The 19,700-nt window shown below is 44.2% G+C and overlaps 1 protein-coding gene across 2 annotated transcripts in view; it reads right to left on the bottom strand.

Annotated features, from left to right (window-relative positions):
- MBOAT1 (membrane bound glycerophospholipid O-acyltransferase 1) overlaps positions 1-19,700 on the bottom strand; it is a 414,235-nt gene that overhangs the window by 191,401 nt on the left and 203,134 nt on the right. For both annotated transcript variants that reach the window (XM_085607052.1, XM_085607053.1), the window contains one exon: positions 1,298-1,393. In XM_085607052.1, coding sequence (XP_085463178.1) covers positions 1,298-1,393 — 96 coding nt within the window. The remainder of the gene's footprint in view (positions 1-1,297; positions 1,394-19,700) is intronic.

Here is a 19,700-nt window from a genome sequence, read left to right as displayed (position 1 = left end):
AACGCCTTTTACCATGCTCCACAGTATGGCCTATTTGGTTTGCTGGCATATGCTAAATTATGTTTGTCTGCTGTTGTCTACTTTACTGAAATGCTGTACTGCATTAAAGAATCAGCAAGAAACACATAAACATCCGCTCTCTATATAGACTAGATATGTGAAATATGTAAGTTTATGGCCACGATTTTTTAAAACTTGTTCCAAAAGATTGTGACATTATTGTATTCTTTTGTAATGTTGTGGATAATTACATCTGCTTTTTTTGTCTAGTTTTTGTAACTTAGCCAAAACATACACTATGCTATGAATCGAATATGAAATAGTTTGTTTTTCTTTTTTTGTAGAAATATGTGTGCCTTATTATGATTATGGAAGCAGCATGAATTATACTGTACATATACTTAATTACTAATTTCTGTCAGCATGAGAAGTAAACCAGTAGATTTTTGGAGTGAGTGTTATCCTCCATGCTATAATAACACTTTTTTCTTGTGACCTCTATATTTTTTTACCCACTCAGGAAATATCACCTGAAACCTTTAGAGTATGGTAAATTTAGGCATGGAAAAACGATAGCTGGTTTCACTGAATGATCAACAAAATGCTCTTTTAAGCACATCCAAGAATCGTAACATATAAATGGCATGCACATATATGTGGTGTTATATGTGGGTTTGCACTAATGATATTTCTGAAGTCCTACGGAGGATTACAGAAACTGACTGTAGCACTCATAATATCTGCTATTTGATATCGGGAGGTATTGATCTGTAATGTTCTAAACTCAACCCTGTTCACCTCATTTCTCAGAGGCTCATTTCTATGAGGCCACGGTTCTGCTGGTACTGAATAACCACACAATCCAAGCCAAGTGCATGAGTAAAATAAGCAACTATGGGGCACAGGGAGCTCTGTGAAACTTCCACAAAACATTTTATTTGTGATCTTTGAAGAATTTACACATCTATATGCAAGGCGGGTGCAGTGTATATCCAACAACAGTTGTTGAGGCATGTTTACTTTTACCAAACTATTGAAAACATCTCTCAATATAAATCCTGAATGTGCAAGGTTCCAGGTTAGACTTCCTCTGGCACCTTTCATGACTAAATTTGATCGCCTCCTATTCCTCATCCATGTTCTCCACGAAGAGGGTGACGTGTTATGCACTAATGCCCAATTTCTCTGAAAAGTGCACTGATGTAACATATTACCCACATAACAACGTGTTGTCACTATATTAATGAAATACTGAAAATAATGAAGTGCTGATCAGATCTCCTCAATATATACTCACCCAGAAAAATCTGTGGAGAGAATCCCATAATTGAATATGTAGACTCTGCTGATCTGGCACAGAGTGAGGTATCCCATAGCTGCCACAAAGGAGCACCTAGGCCAGAAAAAAATAAGCACATCAGTTTGAAATATATTGGCTGAGAGGGATCATTTATAAATGAAACTCTTTGAGCTTGAGTATCTATGAATCTTTGGTTAAATAAAAAATGTATCTGATTTGCACTGCTATGTTTTATTTTATTTGTTTTAATCGCTTTTGGCCAACAGGCCTTTTGTGGTCTCAATAGTATGCTGCTGCTTATCTGCATCTTAGGAGGAAACCCAGATACGATTGAGGCAGCAATTTCATACATAAATTTCAGGGAACTGATTGGGAGGATCAAATGGAAGTGCTAAGTATAGAAGAGAGAGCCATGCGTAAATGATATCTACATGTGATAGCACTTTGAAATTATACCCATTGGCTTTGCCTATTGTAGTGATAGTGATGGTAGTGTTGTTAGTCGTGGTGATAGTGGTGTTGTTGGTGAGATATTGGTAGTGTGGCATTGGTGGTGGTGGCATGGTGCTGTTGTGGTATTGTTGGTGGCAGGATGGTATTTGTGTGATCTTGATGGTATTGTTACTGGGGTGGTGGCATCAGTGAGGGAGGTGGCATTAGTGGGAATAGAGGTGGTATTGTTTGTGACAGCAGTATTGATGGTGGTGGCTATATCGGTGGTGGTATTGGTATCTGATAATGATATTGGTGATAGTGGCATTGATACTATTGTTAGTGTTATTTGTGAAACTGGTGGTTGTGTTTGATACATTGTTTGTGGTACTGGTGGTATTGAAATAGATGGTAATAATGGAACTGAGTCTGTAGTAGTGGTATTGTTGGCATGCTATTTGGCTATATGCAGTGGTGGTGGTGGTGGAATTGGTGATGCTGTGGTATTGATGGTGGTCTTGGGTTGTACTGTTTTTATTGCTGGTGGTATTGGCAGTGGATTTTGCCTTGATGGTAGTGGTTGTGTTGACAAAAGCATTCAAAAATGCCTATTGAAATACAAAAGAACATGGATTATTGTCTGTAAACAATGCATGTATGAGATAAAAAAATGATATGGGACAAAAAGTATGATTGTTGGGTGTGCACTTTAGATGTAAAATAGTCTCTCATGCTTTGCAATGCAAGTACTCCATGGGAGGAGGAATGGCACTCCAAATGGACAGTGAGACAGAAACACTCCTTGGGACTAATCTAAGATCTGATTGACAATGCCTCAAGCCAATGGCTGAAAGAGACTGATCTAAATAAGCCAACAACTTAAGGGGTGTAACCCGAACTGCATGCCATGAATATTGAAAACAGTAGTTCTTATAGACAGCTGCACTATCAATCAAGCCCTGAAAAGGGGAGTTAGATCAGAGATGCCATTATTACAGGAACATGTACTGAGAGCTCTTTCAGTGTTATTTGTTGGCCTTTTGAAAACCGAAGGAAGCACATATGATAACATCCCTACTGCATTTTCACCCTATCTGCTTAGAGGATGCCTCAGGCCACTGGCTTGAGAATAGAAATCAAAATACACACTGGCCTTTGGAAAGAACAATGTAAAAGGTAATAATGATGAACATCCTTTCACAAAGATCAACACTTCCAAAGCCACCAAAGCCACCCAAGCCATCCACCCTGCCATGATAATTGAGAAGACGGGAGCACTGAATGATGGTGAGAGGCAGGCAGAGTTGGACTTCGTAGAACTGTCAAAAATTGTAATCTTTTAAAGCAGCAAAATTAGTACCATGTGTCAGAATAACAAACTTTTCCTCTATGTAAATGTGACTTGAAAACGTTCCCATTTCTGTATACCCAATTTACAGGCGACATTAAGGCAGAACCACTGGCCCCTTTCACAAAGAATTTGCAAGGCATGTGTGTATATTTTTCTTGTAGTACTAAAGACGTACTCCTGCAATTCGTGGCTTAGTAATTCTGTGGGTAGCCACACACGTTTTGAAATGCATTTACACATTTTTTTCGATATATTTAACTTAACCTTGGATAGTCCAGGTGTAAATGGTGTAGAAAGTGTTGGAATACACAGATGTGATCCCCATTTTCACTCTGTGTGCATGAAGGAAGGAGAATATTTTTGAGCAATAAAATAAAAATGTAAGTTTATATTTCATTAATTTCTCAGTTTCTACTCTCACTCCTAGCATGACCGAAGTCCTGACTCGAGGAGAAACGGTGAGTGTGCCTTACTGCATGAAGATCTGAACTCAGTCTCCTGAGATGAGCCAACCAGATCTCAGGATACCCTGCACAAGACTGAGATGACTAGTCAGTCTTCCAATTGACGTGTCGGTGGACCAACATCGTCCAGGAGCCAGGGACCACCAACATCCAAATGGTCAGGGCAAAGAATATCAAAGAACTGCTACATCTGCACTGTGGAGCTTCAATGTCACATATTGTTCTCATCTGGATCTCCAACTCAGTCCTAATCTTTCATGTACCTCCATCCCCAACCCTGTCATAAGAGGACCCTGGGCATATTGCATTTTGTTCTCCATGATTTTGTCTAACACGCTCATTGCTATGGAGACCCCGTTGGAGGTAACCTGGTCTGGGCACTATCTATCAAGGTTTGTTTGGTCTTCCCTTAGGACTTGAGGCGACAATTATAATACCGGTGTCTCAATGGCAAGACCATAGAACAAGGTACTGATCCCAAAATTACTGGAGATTCTGGTACTCTCTACACCTGAACTGTCAGATAATGCTAACAAGGATGCCATCATAGTTAATCAATGGCACCTTGAGGCGGCAGATACTATAGCCCCTGATAGAGTTTATACTAAAGTAAAACAGCGACTCCCCCTACAGCACCTTGGTTCTCCTCAGAACTAAGTGCAGAAAGAAAAAGCTGTAAATGGCTCGAAAGAATTTGGAGAACTCATTATGACAATGCAGATAAAGTAATATATGAACAGGCCCTGGGGAATTACCACTATCATATTAAATTAGTTTGGTGCAAGTTTTATACTCTGAAAATTACAGAAGCTAGCAATAGTCCAAAGGAATTTTTTTTAATTGTGTCCCGTTTTCTGGACCCTTGAGCTCGAGCCTCCCTACCAGAAATAAACCCCACGTTAGGTCAGAAATTTAGTGATTTCGTTGAAAATAAAATTGTTAACATTCAGACTCATATACGGGTGTCTCATTCTTCCAGCCTCTCTTGCCTCTTTGCCTCCTGTCCCCATTCCGGTCAACATGCTGCTCTCTTTTACTCCTGTGAGTGAGGAAGAAGTGAAAGTGCTCGTTCTGTCTTCCAAATCCGACTCTCCCTTAGATCCATGTTCTCCTCATCTTGAGGTAAATTTTGGATGCTACTGTTCCAGTGTATGCAAAGGTGATTAATTCTTACTTACAAACAGGAACGGTACCTGCTATTTGGAAAAATGATAGTGTTGGCCCCTTGCTAAAAAAGTCTACGGCCGATTGTAAGACTCTGTCCAATTTCAGATCCATTTCTCTCCTCCCTGCAGCCGACAAGAGTCTGGAGTCTATTGTAAATGGGTAACTATCGAAGTTTGTAGAATCTAACCATCTACTCACCCGTCCCAAGATGGCTTTCATGCATGCCACAGAACTGAAACCGCCTTGCTGGAAATTACCGAGTCCTTGAAGCTGTCTTTAAATTAGGGCCACATCTCCGCTCTCATTTTATTAGACCTATCGGCGGCTATTGATACAGCCTCTCCCGACATTCAGCTGCACCATTTGACTAATATCGTACTTGGGGAAAAGGCCATGAAATGGCTTACTTCTTTTCTAACAGCCAGAGAACACCAGTGTGGACAAAAGTATATTTTCCGAGGCCAAACCACTCAAATGCATGGTACCCCAGGGATCCACACTGAGTCCTATACTGTTCAATATCTATGTGTCCCCTCTCACCGCTTTGGTGGAATCATTCTGCGTCAACATCAACTCTTATGTGGATGATAACCAACTAATGTTCTCCTATGAGGGTGCTAGAGACACTGCAAAGGAATCTTTTTTAGCGTGAGTGACGGCAGTTCTCTGCTGGCTTAGGGACAACCACCTGCAATGCAATCCAGACAAGATCAAAATTCTTCTCTTCGGGCTTAATCCCAGTCGTGGTTGATTCGGATCTTGGCCTACTAAAAGCCCAACTCCTCCACTGCCTGCACAAGGGGCCAGTAATGTGGGAGTATTTTTTGATGACAAACTCTCTTTTAAGGCCCAGATTCTGTCAGTAGATAAAAACAGTTTTTGGATTTTAAGGGCACTCAAACAATTCTTACCCCATCTGCCACAGGATGCTCCCAAAATGGTAGTCAGAGCCACTATTTTATCTAGATTGCACTGCGCTAATGTTTTATACCTGTGTCTATCTATATCCTTGACCCAACAGCCTCAGGTAATCCAGAACATGGCAGCTCGTCTGCTGGTGTTTAATCTTCCGAAGAGACTTCCAACTTCACAATACCATATCCAATTACATTGCCTACCTGTCCACAAGAGGATCGTGTTTAAAGCATCATTGCTTGCACACAATTCTCTTCAAAGCTCTGGCCCTTGCTATCTGAACAAAATAATTGAGAAATAACAGTGAAATAGGAACCTGTGATCCAGCAATGCTCATTTGATTTTGGTCTCTCGCTTGCAAAAAATCAACGCATGGTGGTGCGTTCTCCTCGGTCTGTGTGGCCAAAATCAGGAAGTTTCTTCCTGTGTAACTCAAGAGGCCACTGAATGAGACGGCCTTTCATAAATTATTAAAAACGCATCTTTTCAATCAGTAATTTCTTTTCTGTCCTCTTCTAGTCACATGTTTTAGGGCTGGGATACTCTATGAGTAGCTGTGCACTTTACAAGTCATGTGGTTCATTCATTCATTCATTCACGTTTAGTCCAGTGTCAAACAGTTCCCAGCTGAGCTAATCAACTGTCCTGTCTCTCCATTTTCCAGTGTACCCTTGAATGTAAGAGACCCTACAATTAGTCTCTGCATCCCATGGGTTATCCTTCCTTGACCTCTTCCACTATGTCCTGCCAGTGGCTGCCATTCTATAGTCATGTGGCAATGTCGGAAGGCCCAATTACCCCCACATGCCCCGCTCATCCAGAGAAAATGTATTTATTGCACTCTGGTAATAGTGCCATTTGCGACTTTGTTTAATGAATGTCAATCATAGTGAGACCACAACCACGAACCTTGGAATGTACACAAATGTGAAACAGTTTTAATCCCTTTGGGATACCTGTCATTATGGTTACATGTGCATAACGCAACTTTTGTGTAAGACGGATAATGGGAGCTGCCTCCAGAAACAGTTAGGACAGACCATCGAACACATCTCCCCCAAGGACTGTGTGGCTGCAAAATAAAAGATTTCCCTCTACGGATACCCCCTTGTGTGGTGTCACAAAACCACCAGGACTGTAGGGCAATCTGGGAGCCTGTACCTCGCTAGAAATATCAAAACCTTGCTTCATCTGAGTGGTCCGCAACTCATTCCAACATTTCGAAGAGCTACTTAAACACAGACCTGTGAGAATCCTGCTGCAGTGTTGATTGCTGCCCTTTATCTCAAGGCAAGGGCTAAGCATTGTAACCTACTAAAGTTTCACTGCACTGTCCAGCTGTTGCTACTGACTTTGCTGGCACGGAGTTCCCCAACAGTTCCGGGAGTCCAACAATGCTGACCCAGATGATTTTGTAGTAAACGTGTTCCTCTTGTGGTTTCTACTGGCTACCTTCAGCTGCAGTAAGTTACGGGCTAAGGGATATTGTCACAATTTATTCTCTATCCACCTGGGAGATTTTCTTTCCTCTATTAGAACATTGGAATGCTGAGCGCTCCATTGAAGACAGTGGAGTGCTCCAGGCTTCTAACGGCTGGTAGAAGCCCAGAGCGCAACATTTCAATGTTGCTTTCCTTTCACAGCTGCTGCTGTGAACAAAGACCTCTCAGAGCCCGAGGAAATTTAAACCCCCTTGGGATCCGAGAGGCCTTTGTTTTTACTAAGGGTGGAATGTTCTAATAGCCTTAGAGCCCTCCTAGTGGGCTCTACCGTCCATTAAACACCCGCTCCCTTGTTAAAGGCCCTTGCCTTCAGCTCAGGCCTTTAACGCTGGAGCAGGCCTTTAGTGGCCGGTAGAACCCACTAGGTCAGACTCTAAAGCTATAATATCTCTTTGGAGAAGATAGGGTGAAGAGGGTTTCGGTCTCTATTTTATGATGAAGCAGGTCTTTCATGCAGTGATTATAATTCACTGCGAAAATGTTAATATTTTGATTACGGTAGACAGGAGGAAGAGTGTTTGTAGCCCTAGTGATCCTAAGGCCAACATCAATATTTGAGTGCCCCGGAACATCCTTTTTAGGTTGACCAAAAGTACCTGAGCAAAAAGTGTGAAATACAGTGGGAGGAAGGATGCACTACTTTGTGGCCTCAAGAGTGTTTACCACATCCTGTGCTTGCTCCCTGATGCAGTGTAAAAGAAAAACTAAGGTCTTTTATTTGAGTCATATTGGTGCTGAGGTGCTCGCCATAAGAAATTAATCGCATACTTGTTTTGAAACAGTGCAGAGTTTAGGGCTCTTGTGTCTTCCTCTGTTACCCATGTACAAAGTAAACATGCGACCACATTTAATTATTGCTGGAGTAGAATTATCTTCACCACTCTGAGGCGCTGTTTTCAGCCAATAGAGTGTTCGAGGCCTGTTTAATTTCAGATTTTTTTTATCATCTTAGCTTGTGAGACAAGAGGTTTAAAGTTATTTTAGTTCCTTTCAATTGTTTTTCTTATTCAAAGAAGCCTGACGAGAGCAGCTACGGTATGCACCTTAACCCCTTCAGTGCCACGCCCTTTCCCCGCCCTGTGCCGGCCGTTGCATTGGCGGGCGGGGTTCATGATGAGCTGGACTCGTCATGGGCACAGCGCAACCGCGGCCCATGACGAGTCCAGCTCGTCATGGGCACTGAAGAGGTTAAGTGCATTGCAGTGTTATGCATACATGAAAAGAGAGAAAACAAAACCACTGAATTACTGAGATCCACTGACATTATCTTTTGTTTACAGAACATCGTTATTTGAAATCCCTTAAAAAAACTTAACAGGGAGGTCAGGACGATCCTAGTATAAGGTATATCTCGCATTTTAGGTTTAGGATAGGTAGTCAAACACACCCTACTGACTAGTAATGTTTATTTTGCTCTTCCCACTAGGTTAAATTGCGGAACCAGATGTATTGCTACACTTTCCTCTTGAGAAGAAGGACACCAGATGCAGCAGGTGGACAGTGAAAGAACTGCAATAACTAATTTATCTCTCACTGTTGTTGTCTCGTTCTCCTTCCCACCCACTGGGCACAGTGGTGGTAGAGAGTGTTCAGTACAATCTAGAAAGGAGTATGGTGGACGGTCAGTGCCGGATTAAACCCTGTGGAGGCCCCCTAAGCAGCCGAAATTTCAGGAGCCCCGTCGCAAATTATCTCCTAATACGTTTTGAATTTTACCAAACAACAATTTTAATAAACCAATTTTATTACACAAAACTAAACTTTAACAATTATTAATGTTATTAAACAAAAAATAATTGGAAACAATTTAAGAAAGCTTGATTGGCATTTTCTTTAAAGATCAAATCAATATTATTTTGATCTGTTGTCACGGGGACCCTACAAGGAGTGTGGCCATAGACCGGTGCCTACTTTGCCTATTTGGTAACCCGTAACTATGGACGGTCCACAAAACGTCCGCAACTCCTCAGCAACTGCGAAAAAGTTAGTAGGTAGTGGCTGGCCAGAGCCCTGAAAGATATCAACAATGAAGCTTCTCTTTCTGGTACCTGCTGGGAGCTGGGATAAATATTCTAAGACCGCCTCTTTTTCAAGTCTGCAGCCTGCTCGGTAGACTTCATTGTAATGGCCCAGTAAGATATTTTGTTTCTTACTAGAATAATCTGCTAATTATCAATTTGCAGGATCCCTGAACTTTAGAATCCTATTCAAATTAACTTCCGTCTTGCAGCCCATGATAAGAGCTTACCCTTGAACTCTCACTCCTCGAACTGATGGAGCAAGGCCTCGTAGAAAAGAGACTTGCTCAGAAGCAATCCTCTCATTTAACCCCTAACATGTTATTAATTATTTATTGTGTAAAACTAATGCGCACCACACAAAAACAAGGGTTAGAGAAGCTTGCATATGTGTTTACTAATGAAATAACTCAAACAAATTTCTAAAATGGCTTTAAATGGGAAATCTTTATTGCGCATGCGCAGAACGTGCTGATATGGAGTCTTGAAGACTCGCGTGCTTTGCATCTGCTTGCTTGAAACTAAATCGAGCTATTTTACTAAATGCTAATGCAGGGAAAGTATTAATAAGTAAAGGGGGTTAGAGTAGAGATGAGTGGTATACAGCGAAACCATTTATTTTTGAAAATAACATCTGTCTTTCTGACTTTGTCATTAGTGCGTATTTGGGCCTCTTGAGTATGTCCGAAGTGAGCCAAGTCACGTGAGTTCTGCGCATGGCAATAGAAAGCCAGCCCAGAATAATTGCTTGTGAGTCATGAAGAGGACAAGGACACAGCCTGCCTGAGCCTGGGAACCAGCAGTGAAGAACCTGAATGAATAAGACTATATGTGCAGACAAATTCATTTGTTGCAAATGAGATGTGAATGCGGGTAGGAAAATAAAGTTTGAATAAAAATCAAGAGGATGGGTTTATTAACAAAGGGCTAACTGAAAACAGTGATATGTAAGCATGGTGTGATGATCTTCCCCCCCTTGCCTGACCAATCAGAATTAGAATTTTTACGATATTGAAACTTTAGTGGGTGGTACATGAAGAGCAAAAGGTATAACTGAGGTAGCTTTTTGTTAGGTAGTTAGAAGTCGGAGACGTCGATGCTGAGATGCTGTGAGCCAAGGGTGCTGTCGAAGTAGCGAGAGATGATGATAAGATTCGAATGCTGAGCCTGATATCCTAAATTATTAGGATTAGAAAGAAGATCGTGGAAGAATCTCGAGGAGGAAGAGAGTGTCAGAGAGGGGTGCGCCGCAGTCGTCGGTATTTCTAGCGAGGTCGTCTATCCTGTCCTGATTTCTGTCCTGAAGCCTTTGTCGCCTGATCTATCCCGGGGGACCCTTACCAGCCCTTTGGCCAGGGGGTTGGTCTTCACACCATCCTAGGTAATTATTACTTTGTGAAATTGCACATGTTCTTTTCTCTCTGTCCTCTCCTTTCTGAGCATGTCATTGCAAGTTTGAAATATGTGTTGATTTTTGGTTAATTGAATCTTCTCTCTTATGAGTGATGGTGACAATACTGTACTTTGAAGTGGTTCACATGCAATTAATTTAGATAAAGATTTAAACTTCTTCTTGAGTCTGTGGTTATTTTATTATAATAAAGAGAGGGTTAATTTATGTCATTTCACCATCAACTAGTTCAACTAATGGTCCATCGACCAGAGGAAAGAACTTTTTGATCAGTGAAAGCTTAATTAGGATTAAAGGTTCCAAAAACATCAAACTTTTGACTCCAGCGGTTTTACCCAATTGTGTGTGTGTGTTTATGGGCCCAGGTGAGTATATGATATTGGAGTATCTGTTGATGGTACACCGCTGGATCAGAACTATTTCTGCCCTTTGGTAGCAGCATTCACCATTTCTCCTTCTCATCATGGTACAATCGAAAGCAAGTCTTAGCTTCCTTCCATTTTAACTAGCCCCTTAAAGTGTGTGGCTAAGAAAGTACATTCTGCAAAAGCTATTTCAGCTTCATAAACTAAAACTATGATCCGCTTTCTTGGTAGCTCCTGGGAGCAGCTATCACTTGCAAAAGGAAATATAATTGCGCTACAGCTTAATTCATTTTGATTTTATTAAAAGACCCCCTAATTCAAACAGTGCAGCCACTACTTATATCCATGTTTTCTGAAATCTGCTATCGCCAACTTCACCACTTATTCAATTTTCTTCCATAATTCAACTTCTATAGTAATTACAGATTATACACATTGAGAGCCAGATGGAACATTAACTACTTTCAAATCCTGAACTGACAAAGGTTTCATTTCCTTACACTCAGGGGTCTGGCATATAAGTTTTATCTTGGCCTTACATGCCCTAAATAGTATCTTGGATTTTGACACTTTCAGTGTGCCCCTTGTAGATGTCTCACCCCTCCTCACCCCTTTTGATTAATACTTAGTTTATAATTCTTGTTAGTTTGGGGGGAAAGCCACTGTGAGGGTATATAGACACAGTCTCAAAGTCATGCAACAAGGCACACTCATAAGAAGACAATTTTGCCAAAGAAAGGAGGATGCATATATGGGCTGCTACCAGAGTTCTAGAAGCCAAGAAGGAATAATGGAGGAAGAGTCCGCCATTTCCAGTCTCCAATCACTGCTTCTCAAAAAACAGGATTTTATCCAAACAAGACTTCTTTTGCAACAGGGATTGGAGACTGTTAAGCTGCTATGAGTACATCTGGACAGTAACACGGAGGGGCCAACCCACTACGACCTCCCCCAGCACAATCACAATCAGTAACTCCAGGCCAGTGGCTCCAGCTGTCACTGAACACCACTGCTCAGGTGGTCTCAGAAGTCTGTGATCCACTACGCGAGACAAACTCCATGCCTTTGCTCCACTCCTCCATCCTTGGTAATGCGAACAGAGAGCTCCACAACTATTGACCACATTCGGCACGCTGAACACCACTACGCCTAAAGGTCTGCCCGCAGACTCGGGCATCCACGGCTGCTGGAGCAGACTGCCACAGGACTCTAAGCATTGTGGATGGCCCTGTTCCCAGCATGAACTCCTTTGCCCCTCTTCAGGTCAGGCACCCTTCGGATTCGGGATTGGACTCAGGTGGCTCACACTCATCTTCAGGTGACGTTCATCATGGACCGAAAGTCACCCAAGGTCAGCAGAGAACTTGTAAGTACAGAGCCATGGCCATGGCTGCAGACTAGCACCGGATGGTCCCCTTTTGGCACCAGCTACCATCATGTAGGTAAGGCACCATGGACATGGGACTATGAGGTGTTTCTGTCTGCAGGGCCCACACCACTGACTCGCAAGACATTGTTATTCTAGCACATGAGCCGAACTAGACCCCACACCCAGATGCCACACCACGCACGAGCTCCTACGTGGACTCTATGTTTCAATGCCTTTATGTCTGCTTTCTTGCACTTAATGTTGCCTTCGTTGAATAGTTTGGGGGTGTTTTTCTGGATGGGGCCCAGGAGGGCAACTGTCCCAGGGTGGATTGTGTTTTTCACTACTGTTATGATTTAACGAACTGCTCTACTAGTGTCCAAGATGGTGCTCGTTACCTGCTGGCATGCCACGAGGCCAAACAGCACTGCATGGGTATTCCTGGGTCGGCCTGGGTGTGGGAGAGTGAATCACGCACCCCTTCCTCTTGCTGAATGGTATGACTCTCATGGCTAGCACACAGGCTACCACACATATTCCCCATTACCACATAATTACCTGGAATGTGCAGGTTATGGCCACACCAACAAAGTGTTACTGCATTTACGCTTATCTCAAGAGGAGACATGTCCACATAGCTATGCTCCAAGAAACACATCTCACAGTCACCGAATTACACAAACTCTGTGCTAAGTGGAGGGGACAGGTGCATGGCATTGTGGCCTCCTCCTTTGCCCGCGGAGTCCTAAAATGGATTGTGCCAGGAGTACCATATGTTGTGACCACTCAGAAGGTGGATGCAGCGGGCAGATATGTGATACTGGAAGGTCAGTTAGATTGCTCACCCCTTACATTAGCCGCAATATATGCTCCCAGCACCCGCCAGAGAGAGTTTCTTGATACTCTGACTCCGTCACTCTCTTTAGGGACCTGTTATCCCCCGCTCTCTGGGGTGGAGACTTCAACTGTGCACCGGATGTAGTTCACAACCATTTAACGACCCCCCCCCATGAGCAGCAGCTTCCAGGCAATCAGGCAGCCACAACAGGACAACTCCAATGACTGTGCAAGCAGCGAAGTGGAACAAACTTTGAGCAAGCATGACTATAGATGGCGCTCGGCCCTGCAACATGCTGAAGGGGACCGCACGGGGAAACTGTTAGCGTGGTTAGTTCACAATGACCAACAATGCACCCACACAGGTGCAATACGCTGAGTCGACGGTGAGCTACTGACTACGCAATTAGATTTTAATGAGGCCTTCCGGGATTACTACCGTGAGCTCTACTCCACCTCACATAATATGCGGAATTTCTTTGATGCTCTATACCTGATGCATCTGAATGCCTTACAACGGGCTGAGCTGGATGAACCATTGCAGCTTGAAGAGATGCTTACAGCTATATCCCAGATTGCCCAGGGCAAGATCCCAGGCATTGATGGCCCTATCCGTCGAGTACTATGCCACAATCCGTACCCATTCTACCCAGCGTCTCCTTGACATCTTCAATGAGGCCAGGGAGCGGTATAACATGCCAGACTCGCTCCGTGAGGCCCTCATAGTGGTATTACCAAACCTGGTAGGAATCCCCTGGACGTCCGCTCCTATCGACCTCTATCCCCGCTCAATCTAGGTTGCAAAATCTTGGGCAAGATCCTGGCGAACCATATCCTTCCCATCATACAGTCAGGGGTCCAACCAGATTAATCTGCGTTAATCCCAGGCTGCAGCATGTTCCTGAATGTGCATCGCCTCTTGCGCCTCCTGCATAGTACTCTGTCCGATGCTTGGGCTCGGGTTGCGGTGTCGTTAGACATGGAGAAAGCACTTGACACCCTGGGCTAGGACTATTTATTCTCAGCCCTCACTGACATGGGGTTTGGCCTGGGATTCCTAAACTGGGTGTGCACGCCGACCCTGAGGCACGAGTCAAAATGGATTGCGGATAAGTTCATCATTTGCAGAGGCACGAGACAAGGTTACTCTTTGCCCTTCCTCGCCATGGAACCTCGGGCCTGTCAGCTCCGCCAGCGAGCTGTGAACTGGAGCATACACAAGCTGGACATGTACCACATAATTTCGCTATAAACTGACGATGCCTTGATCTTCCTGCTGGACGTAGGATCATCTCTCCTGGACCTAATGCCGATCCTGGATGACTTCGGCATGGTCTCCAGCTTACAAGTAAACTGGCCTAAGTCCCACATGTTTCCCCTGGTGCATATACCTATCAACGACTGGCTGGCACTACCGGAATCACGCCTGCATTGGTGCTGTGACACCTTCAAATACCTAGGCAAACAGATATATCACTCAGAACCGGACCTCAAGGAGGGCAATCAGGATAAGGCCATACGATCCATTCGCAGATTGCCTCCTTTCTGGCGCTCGCTTCCATTATACCCGCTAGGTCGGGTCGTAATCTGTAAAATGCTCGTCCTCCCCTTTCGGCTATATTTTTTCGCAGCCCTACCCATAGGAGCTTTTTCCTTGACCTTCACGGGTTGTTGCCATTACTGATCTGGAGCACAGGCCGCCGCTGGGAAGCGCTGCCCGTTTTGCAGCGCCCACTCACTGAGGGCGGACTGGGGGCACCCAAATTTGAGCTTTATCACACCGTGGAACAATTACAGTGACCTATGACCTGGCTGAGCACCCCGAATCACGCTGAATCATCGCTTGTACGCGCAGATTTGCAGGGAACAAACACTTATACTTGGTTGTCTGATCCTACCATCCGCCCTGCACTTGAATTCCAAGAAATATTGGTAGCTCGCTCCTGTTGGCATAGGTATCTGCACCCCAATGGCCCAACCCTTCTCTATTCTCCCTCGATCCCCATTTGGGACTTGCCGTTGCTACAGTGGACACCAAGACGTATTGACTCGACACCGTGTAATGATGTTGCAATCACATAGGCGGGTGATCTCCACAACTAGGGCACGTTTATGTTATTCCAAGAACTGGCTGAGGCATACGGATTGAACGCCGGCCAGTTCTTACATATTGCACCAAACAACGGGTGGTCCACGAGACATGGGGTACCGGGAAGGCCAAACCACCAACGTCACGGGCCTTAAATACACTGTTGACAGCTAACAACACATGACGTGCCTTCACATTCTTGTACTCTGCCATCAACACTTCCCCAATCAATCATGCAACGAGGGTGCGCGCCAAGGGGGACGCAGTGTTACAAAAGACACTTTCTAACGCAGCTTGGGTTCGTGCCCTATTGATGGCTAGGAACGTCTCCCGCAAGCCCAGGTTTCTCTTCACTCAGTTTAATTACATTCACCACACTCATCTCTCCCCTAGCCGTATTCAGTGCATGTTCCTGACGCTCTACCCGGAATTTCCCCGGTGTCAATTGCAGAATGCAGATTTCATAAACATGGTATGGGCATGCACACCATTATCACTGGCGTGGAAAGAAGACACTTGAACAGTGGTGGAGATGTCCACACACCCTCTCACCCCCACTCCCAAATCCTGCCTATTGGGATTACAACCCCGGGCGAAGGGAGACAAACACTTGCACCGCCTCATCGACCTGGCCTTCGTTCTGTTCAAGCGGAATACAGCCATGGCTTGGAAGTCCCCAACTCCTCCTGGAGATTCGGGGATGGCTGCCAATGCTGCTGACGTGGACCAGTATGACAGGTGATTCCCGCATGGTGGTGAAGGTTGGGAGACGAATTTAATTGCAGTTGAAGCCAAAACCGATGAATGCCCATCTTGAAAACACAGAGCAATGCATACACTCACCCATGATACACCGATAGGCAACACCATGATGACCATACAGTCATTCCTCTTTACATGCAATGCTCCTTAACCCTCGTGCCACTTTCACGCATGCCCTGCAACGGCCCACCCCCGATGAGTGCCGCCCGACCATGCAGTCCTTGCCCAACGTCCCAGTCACCCCTGCACTCCCTTCCCTGTGGCACAATACCGGACCCACAAATTTGACATTTCCATGTAGTGGCACACATTCTCACTGGCCTGAGGGACCGGTCAGCACCGTAAATGTGAAGCGAGTGTGAGCGGACTCAGCATTCCATAATCTGTATCTCACGAACCTCAGAGCTCTCAAATTGTTGAACTTTTGTACTTCTCATCTTCTTTTTCTTTCTTTCCCCCCCTCTCTTTCTCGCCCTCCGTCATCTCTTCATACAGTAGGAGGGCACACAGTACATCCTGTATTCATTACTACGAACTCTACAATGTATTTGACATATCAATGCTTAATATGTACCTTGATGCTTTAATGTACATGTACGTCTTATGCTGAGAGCTCCACTAACATTTGTTGCAATCTGCAATTTGTGTTATTAATAAAAGCATTAAAAAAAGTACCTGACTGTTCAGTTGCATTAGGATATGAATATCAGCTATATCACTGCAGCCATCCCTAAATCCCTTTCACAATGACCCTTTCACACATCACCAACATTCTGCAAAAGCTAGAACTGTTACCTCAGTCAAGGTTTGCTTAAAGGTAGTTTGGTTAAACCTCAGTGCAGTGAAAGCTTTTCCTCCCTGCTTTGTCCGCTCATGTTGACTCATTCAAAATCCAGACCCACAGCTCTGCGCTCACTGTTGCATTGTTTCTATGGCCTGCATTCATCCACAGGCTCGGCAGGTGCTTCAGTAAGCACAGAATTCCCTAACCCCACAAGCAATGGAAGAGGTGTGCGGGGGGAGGGCTACAACAACCCCAAAACAATCATACTGAGGTCCTGAAGGTGAATGTAAATAAAGTTACGTTTTGTTCTTGTCGTATTTCCGGTACGTTCAAAAATAATGGTCAAATGTCAGGCTATGTATTCCAACAACTTGCTGCTTATTCTTGTAACATGGAGATTGGTATTTAACTTTTCTCTCTCTGCAAATTGAGAGGCTTGTATAAACCGAACTACAGGGCAATCTTGCTGACGTTCAAGGAGTGTGAAATGATAGGCTCGAGGGGGGCATGTGTTTTTTTAAACACACAACAAGCTAAATATCTGTAGATGAAATGTACAAATATTTCAAAATAGATCAGCAGTTAGGAAAGCACAAATGAAGAAACTTTTTGTATTTTTTAAGTTAGATGGAAATAAAGATTTTAATAGGATAAAAAAAATCAAAACATTTTACTTGGTGATATGCAAATGATAACTATTCAATGAAATCCAATCATGAGTTATTTTTTGTGCGCTATATAGTTTTATCAGAAGTCTGTGCACGTTTAGAGGTCATTAAATGGAAAACGTGCCGCCTGTAAATGACAGTGAATTCACAGCATTCTTTAGGCATATAGTTGGACAGGGTGCTCCAAAGTGCACCATCAGCTACATACTACACCCTTAACACTATCCTGCTGAGTGGGTGTGGCTCATTTCCTAAACGTGTTCATTATGTGTTGCATGGATTTTTCACAATCCCTAGGACTTCAGTCATGTAACACTGATGGTAGCACAGCCCCCCCAACCCCTGATCCCACACCACCACTCTAATAATTGTTCCAGCACCACGCTTAACCTAACTGCAATGTTAAGTTCTTTACAAAGCACTGGCGCTCGGGCTCCCATACCTTACTGTACAGTAATACCGCCATCCCTGTTCACATCTATTCCCCACATGCAGAAACTTGCTGTGATTCTTTATTTGGACGGGAAAGAGCGCTTAATTTGAGCCAGTGGTTTCCAATACTCAGCACCGGCACTTAATCATCAACACCGGCACTTTCATGATCACCATTTAAGGACATATTCATTTATGGTACGCATGAGAGATTAAGTGATTTTCCCAGAATCACAGAATGTTGAGCCAACGCCGGGACTCGAACCTGGTTCCCCAGCTCCGAAGTTGGCAGCTCAGGCCTTTACGCCATATCATCTCCCCGCTTTCATGGTTAGTAGTTGGTTCTGTTTTAAGTGGCGCTAACAGGAGAAATGGGCTGGTGCAAGCCCTTCTGACGAGAGCCCTGGCACTTATTGTTTTTCAAATTAAACACTGGTGGGACATTATGTGACATAATCCAATCTAATTTTTCTGGCACAATAAAAATGTCCGCTAGCATCTCGAAATGCTCACCATGCCATTAATCACATCTAGTTTGACTTCGTTTCAACACATCATACTTTTTAATGTACACTAACACCTGTGCACTGACTGACACTAGCAGTAGGGAATAATTAAGTGAAAATGAAGGAATGAGGAAAGGAGACCGAAAGTTTAACCCCTTCGATGCGCATGACGGAGCGGTTCCGTCATGCGCATCGGTTGCGCTGTGCGGATGACGGAACCGCTCCGTCATGGTCCCGCCCGCGCACGAACCCTTCAGCACAGCGCGGTAATCCCCGCCATGCTGAAGGGGTTAAGAGGCTCATCCAACTGTGTTAGAGCACTGCTTCTGCCCTACTGTTTGCTTTGTCATATGTATGTTAATGTGTTGTGTGAATGTCAGTAGGGTCTGCCCAGTGCGTAATTTGCACAAGAGGAAATAAGTGCAGGGCCCATAGGTTTTCCTAGGAGACCATGTTGCTGCATGCCGAAGTCAAATACCAAGGCCGCCTAGTCTTGATTATAACCCATGGCTCTTTCTTCTACCACCCTATACTTCCTATATTCTAATCTCATTCTTTAAGCTTATTTTTCATCCTTGCTTGCTAACTATGTGGCTGTTTTTCTGTTTTCTTCCTCCTCCATATTCCTATTTCTGGATTAGAGTCTGAGTCAAAGCCTGCCTTCAGTCGCTGCCGGCATGACTCGCGGGTGGGGGGCGGGGGTCACGTAGGGAGAGAGTTGCACGGGGGAAATTTTTAATAAATTAAAAATATATTTATAATTTACCTTCGCAGCATGCTCTGGTCTGGTACCGCGTCGTGTCCTCTCCACACAGGAAGCAGCCAAGCAGGCAGCCTTCTTCCGCTCCCCTAAGCCAATCACAACGCTGCAATGACAGCTTTATGATTGGCTGGGAAGCCAACTGCACAGGCGTCTATGGGGAGGCGTTTTCTCCATGCAGGCAACAGGAGTGTAGTAAGGACTCCCTTAATACGTACATACATTGTTAAGTTAGCATAACCACGTTAGATGTTAGAAAGCCATCTTGCTGCTTTTGCGCACGACACTGCGTTCACATGTTATTGCTTAAACAAACTGCTGACTCGAGCTTTGCCTCACACGAGAGCAATCTGTTGTTACCATCCAGAGCTCTGCGCAGCGACCTTGGTCTGTACATGATGTGACAAACAGTCTGGGTTGTTAGACAATGCATGTTTTCCACTCTAGGTTGATCGACCCACTATTTAGCCATAACACACAGGCAGCTGCAAAATACCTGAAAGTTGGTGCTTTTAATATGGCAGCCCTCATGTTTAGTATTCAGACCGAAGACGAGCCTTCCTGCGAG

The sequence above is a fragment of the Triturus cristatus genome, chromosome 5_2 (genome assembly GCF_964204655.1).
Source record: "Triturus cristatus chromosome 5_2, aTriCri1.1, whole genome shotgun sequence".
NCBI lineage: Eukaryota > Metazoa > Chordata > Amphibia > Caudata > Salamandridae > Triturus > Triturus cristatus.
This window is presented reverse-complemented; position numbering and strand designations above follow the sequence as displayed.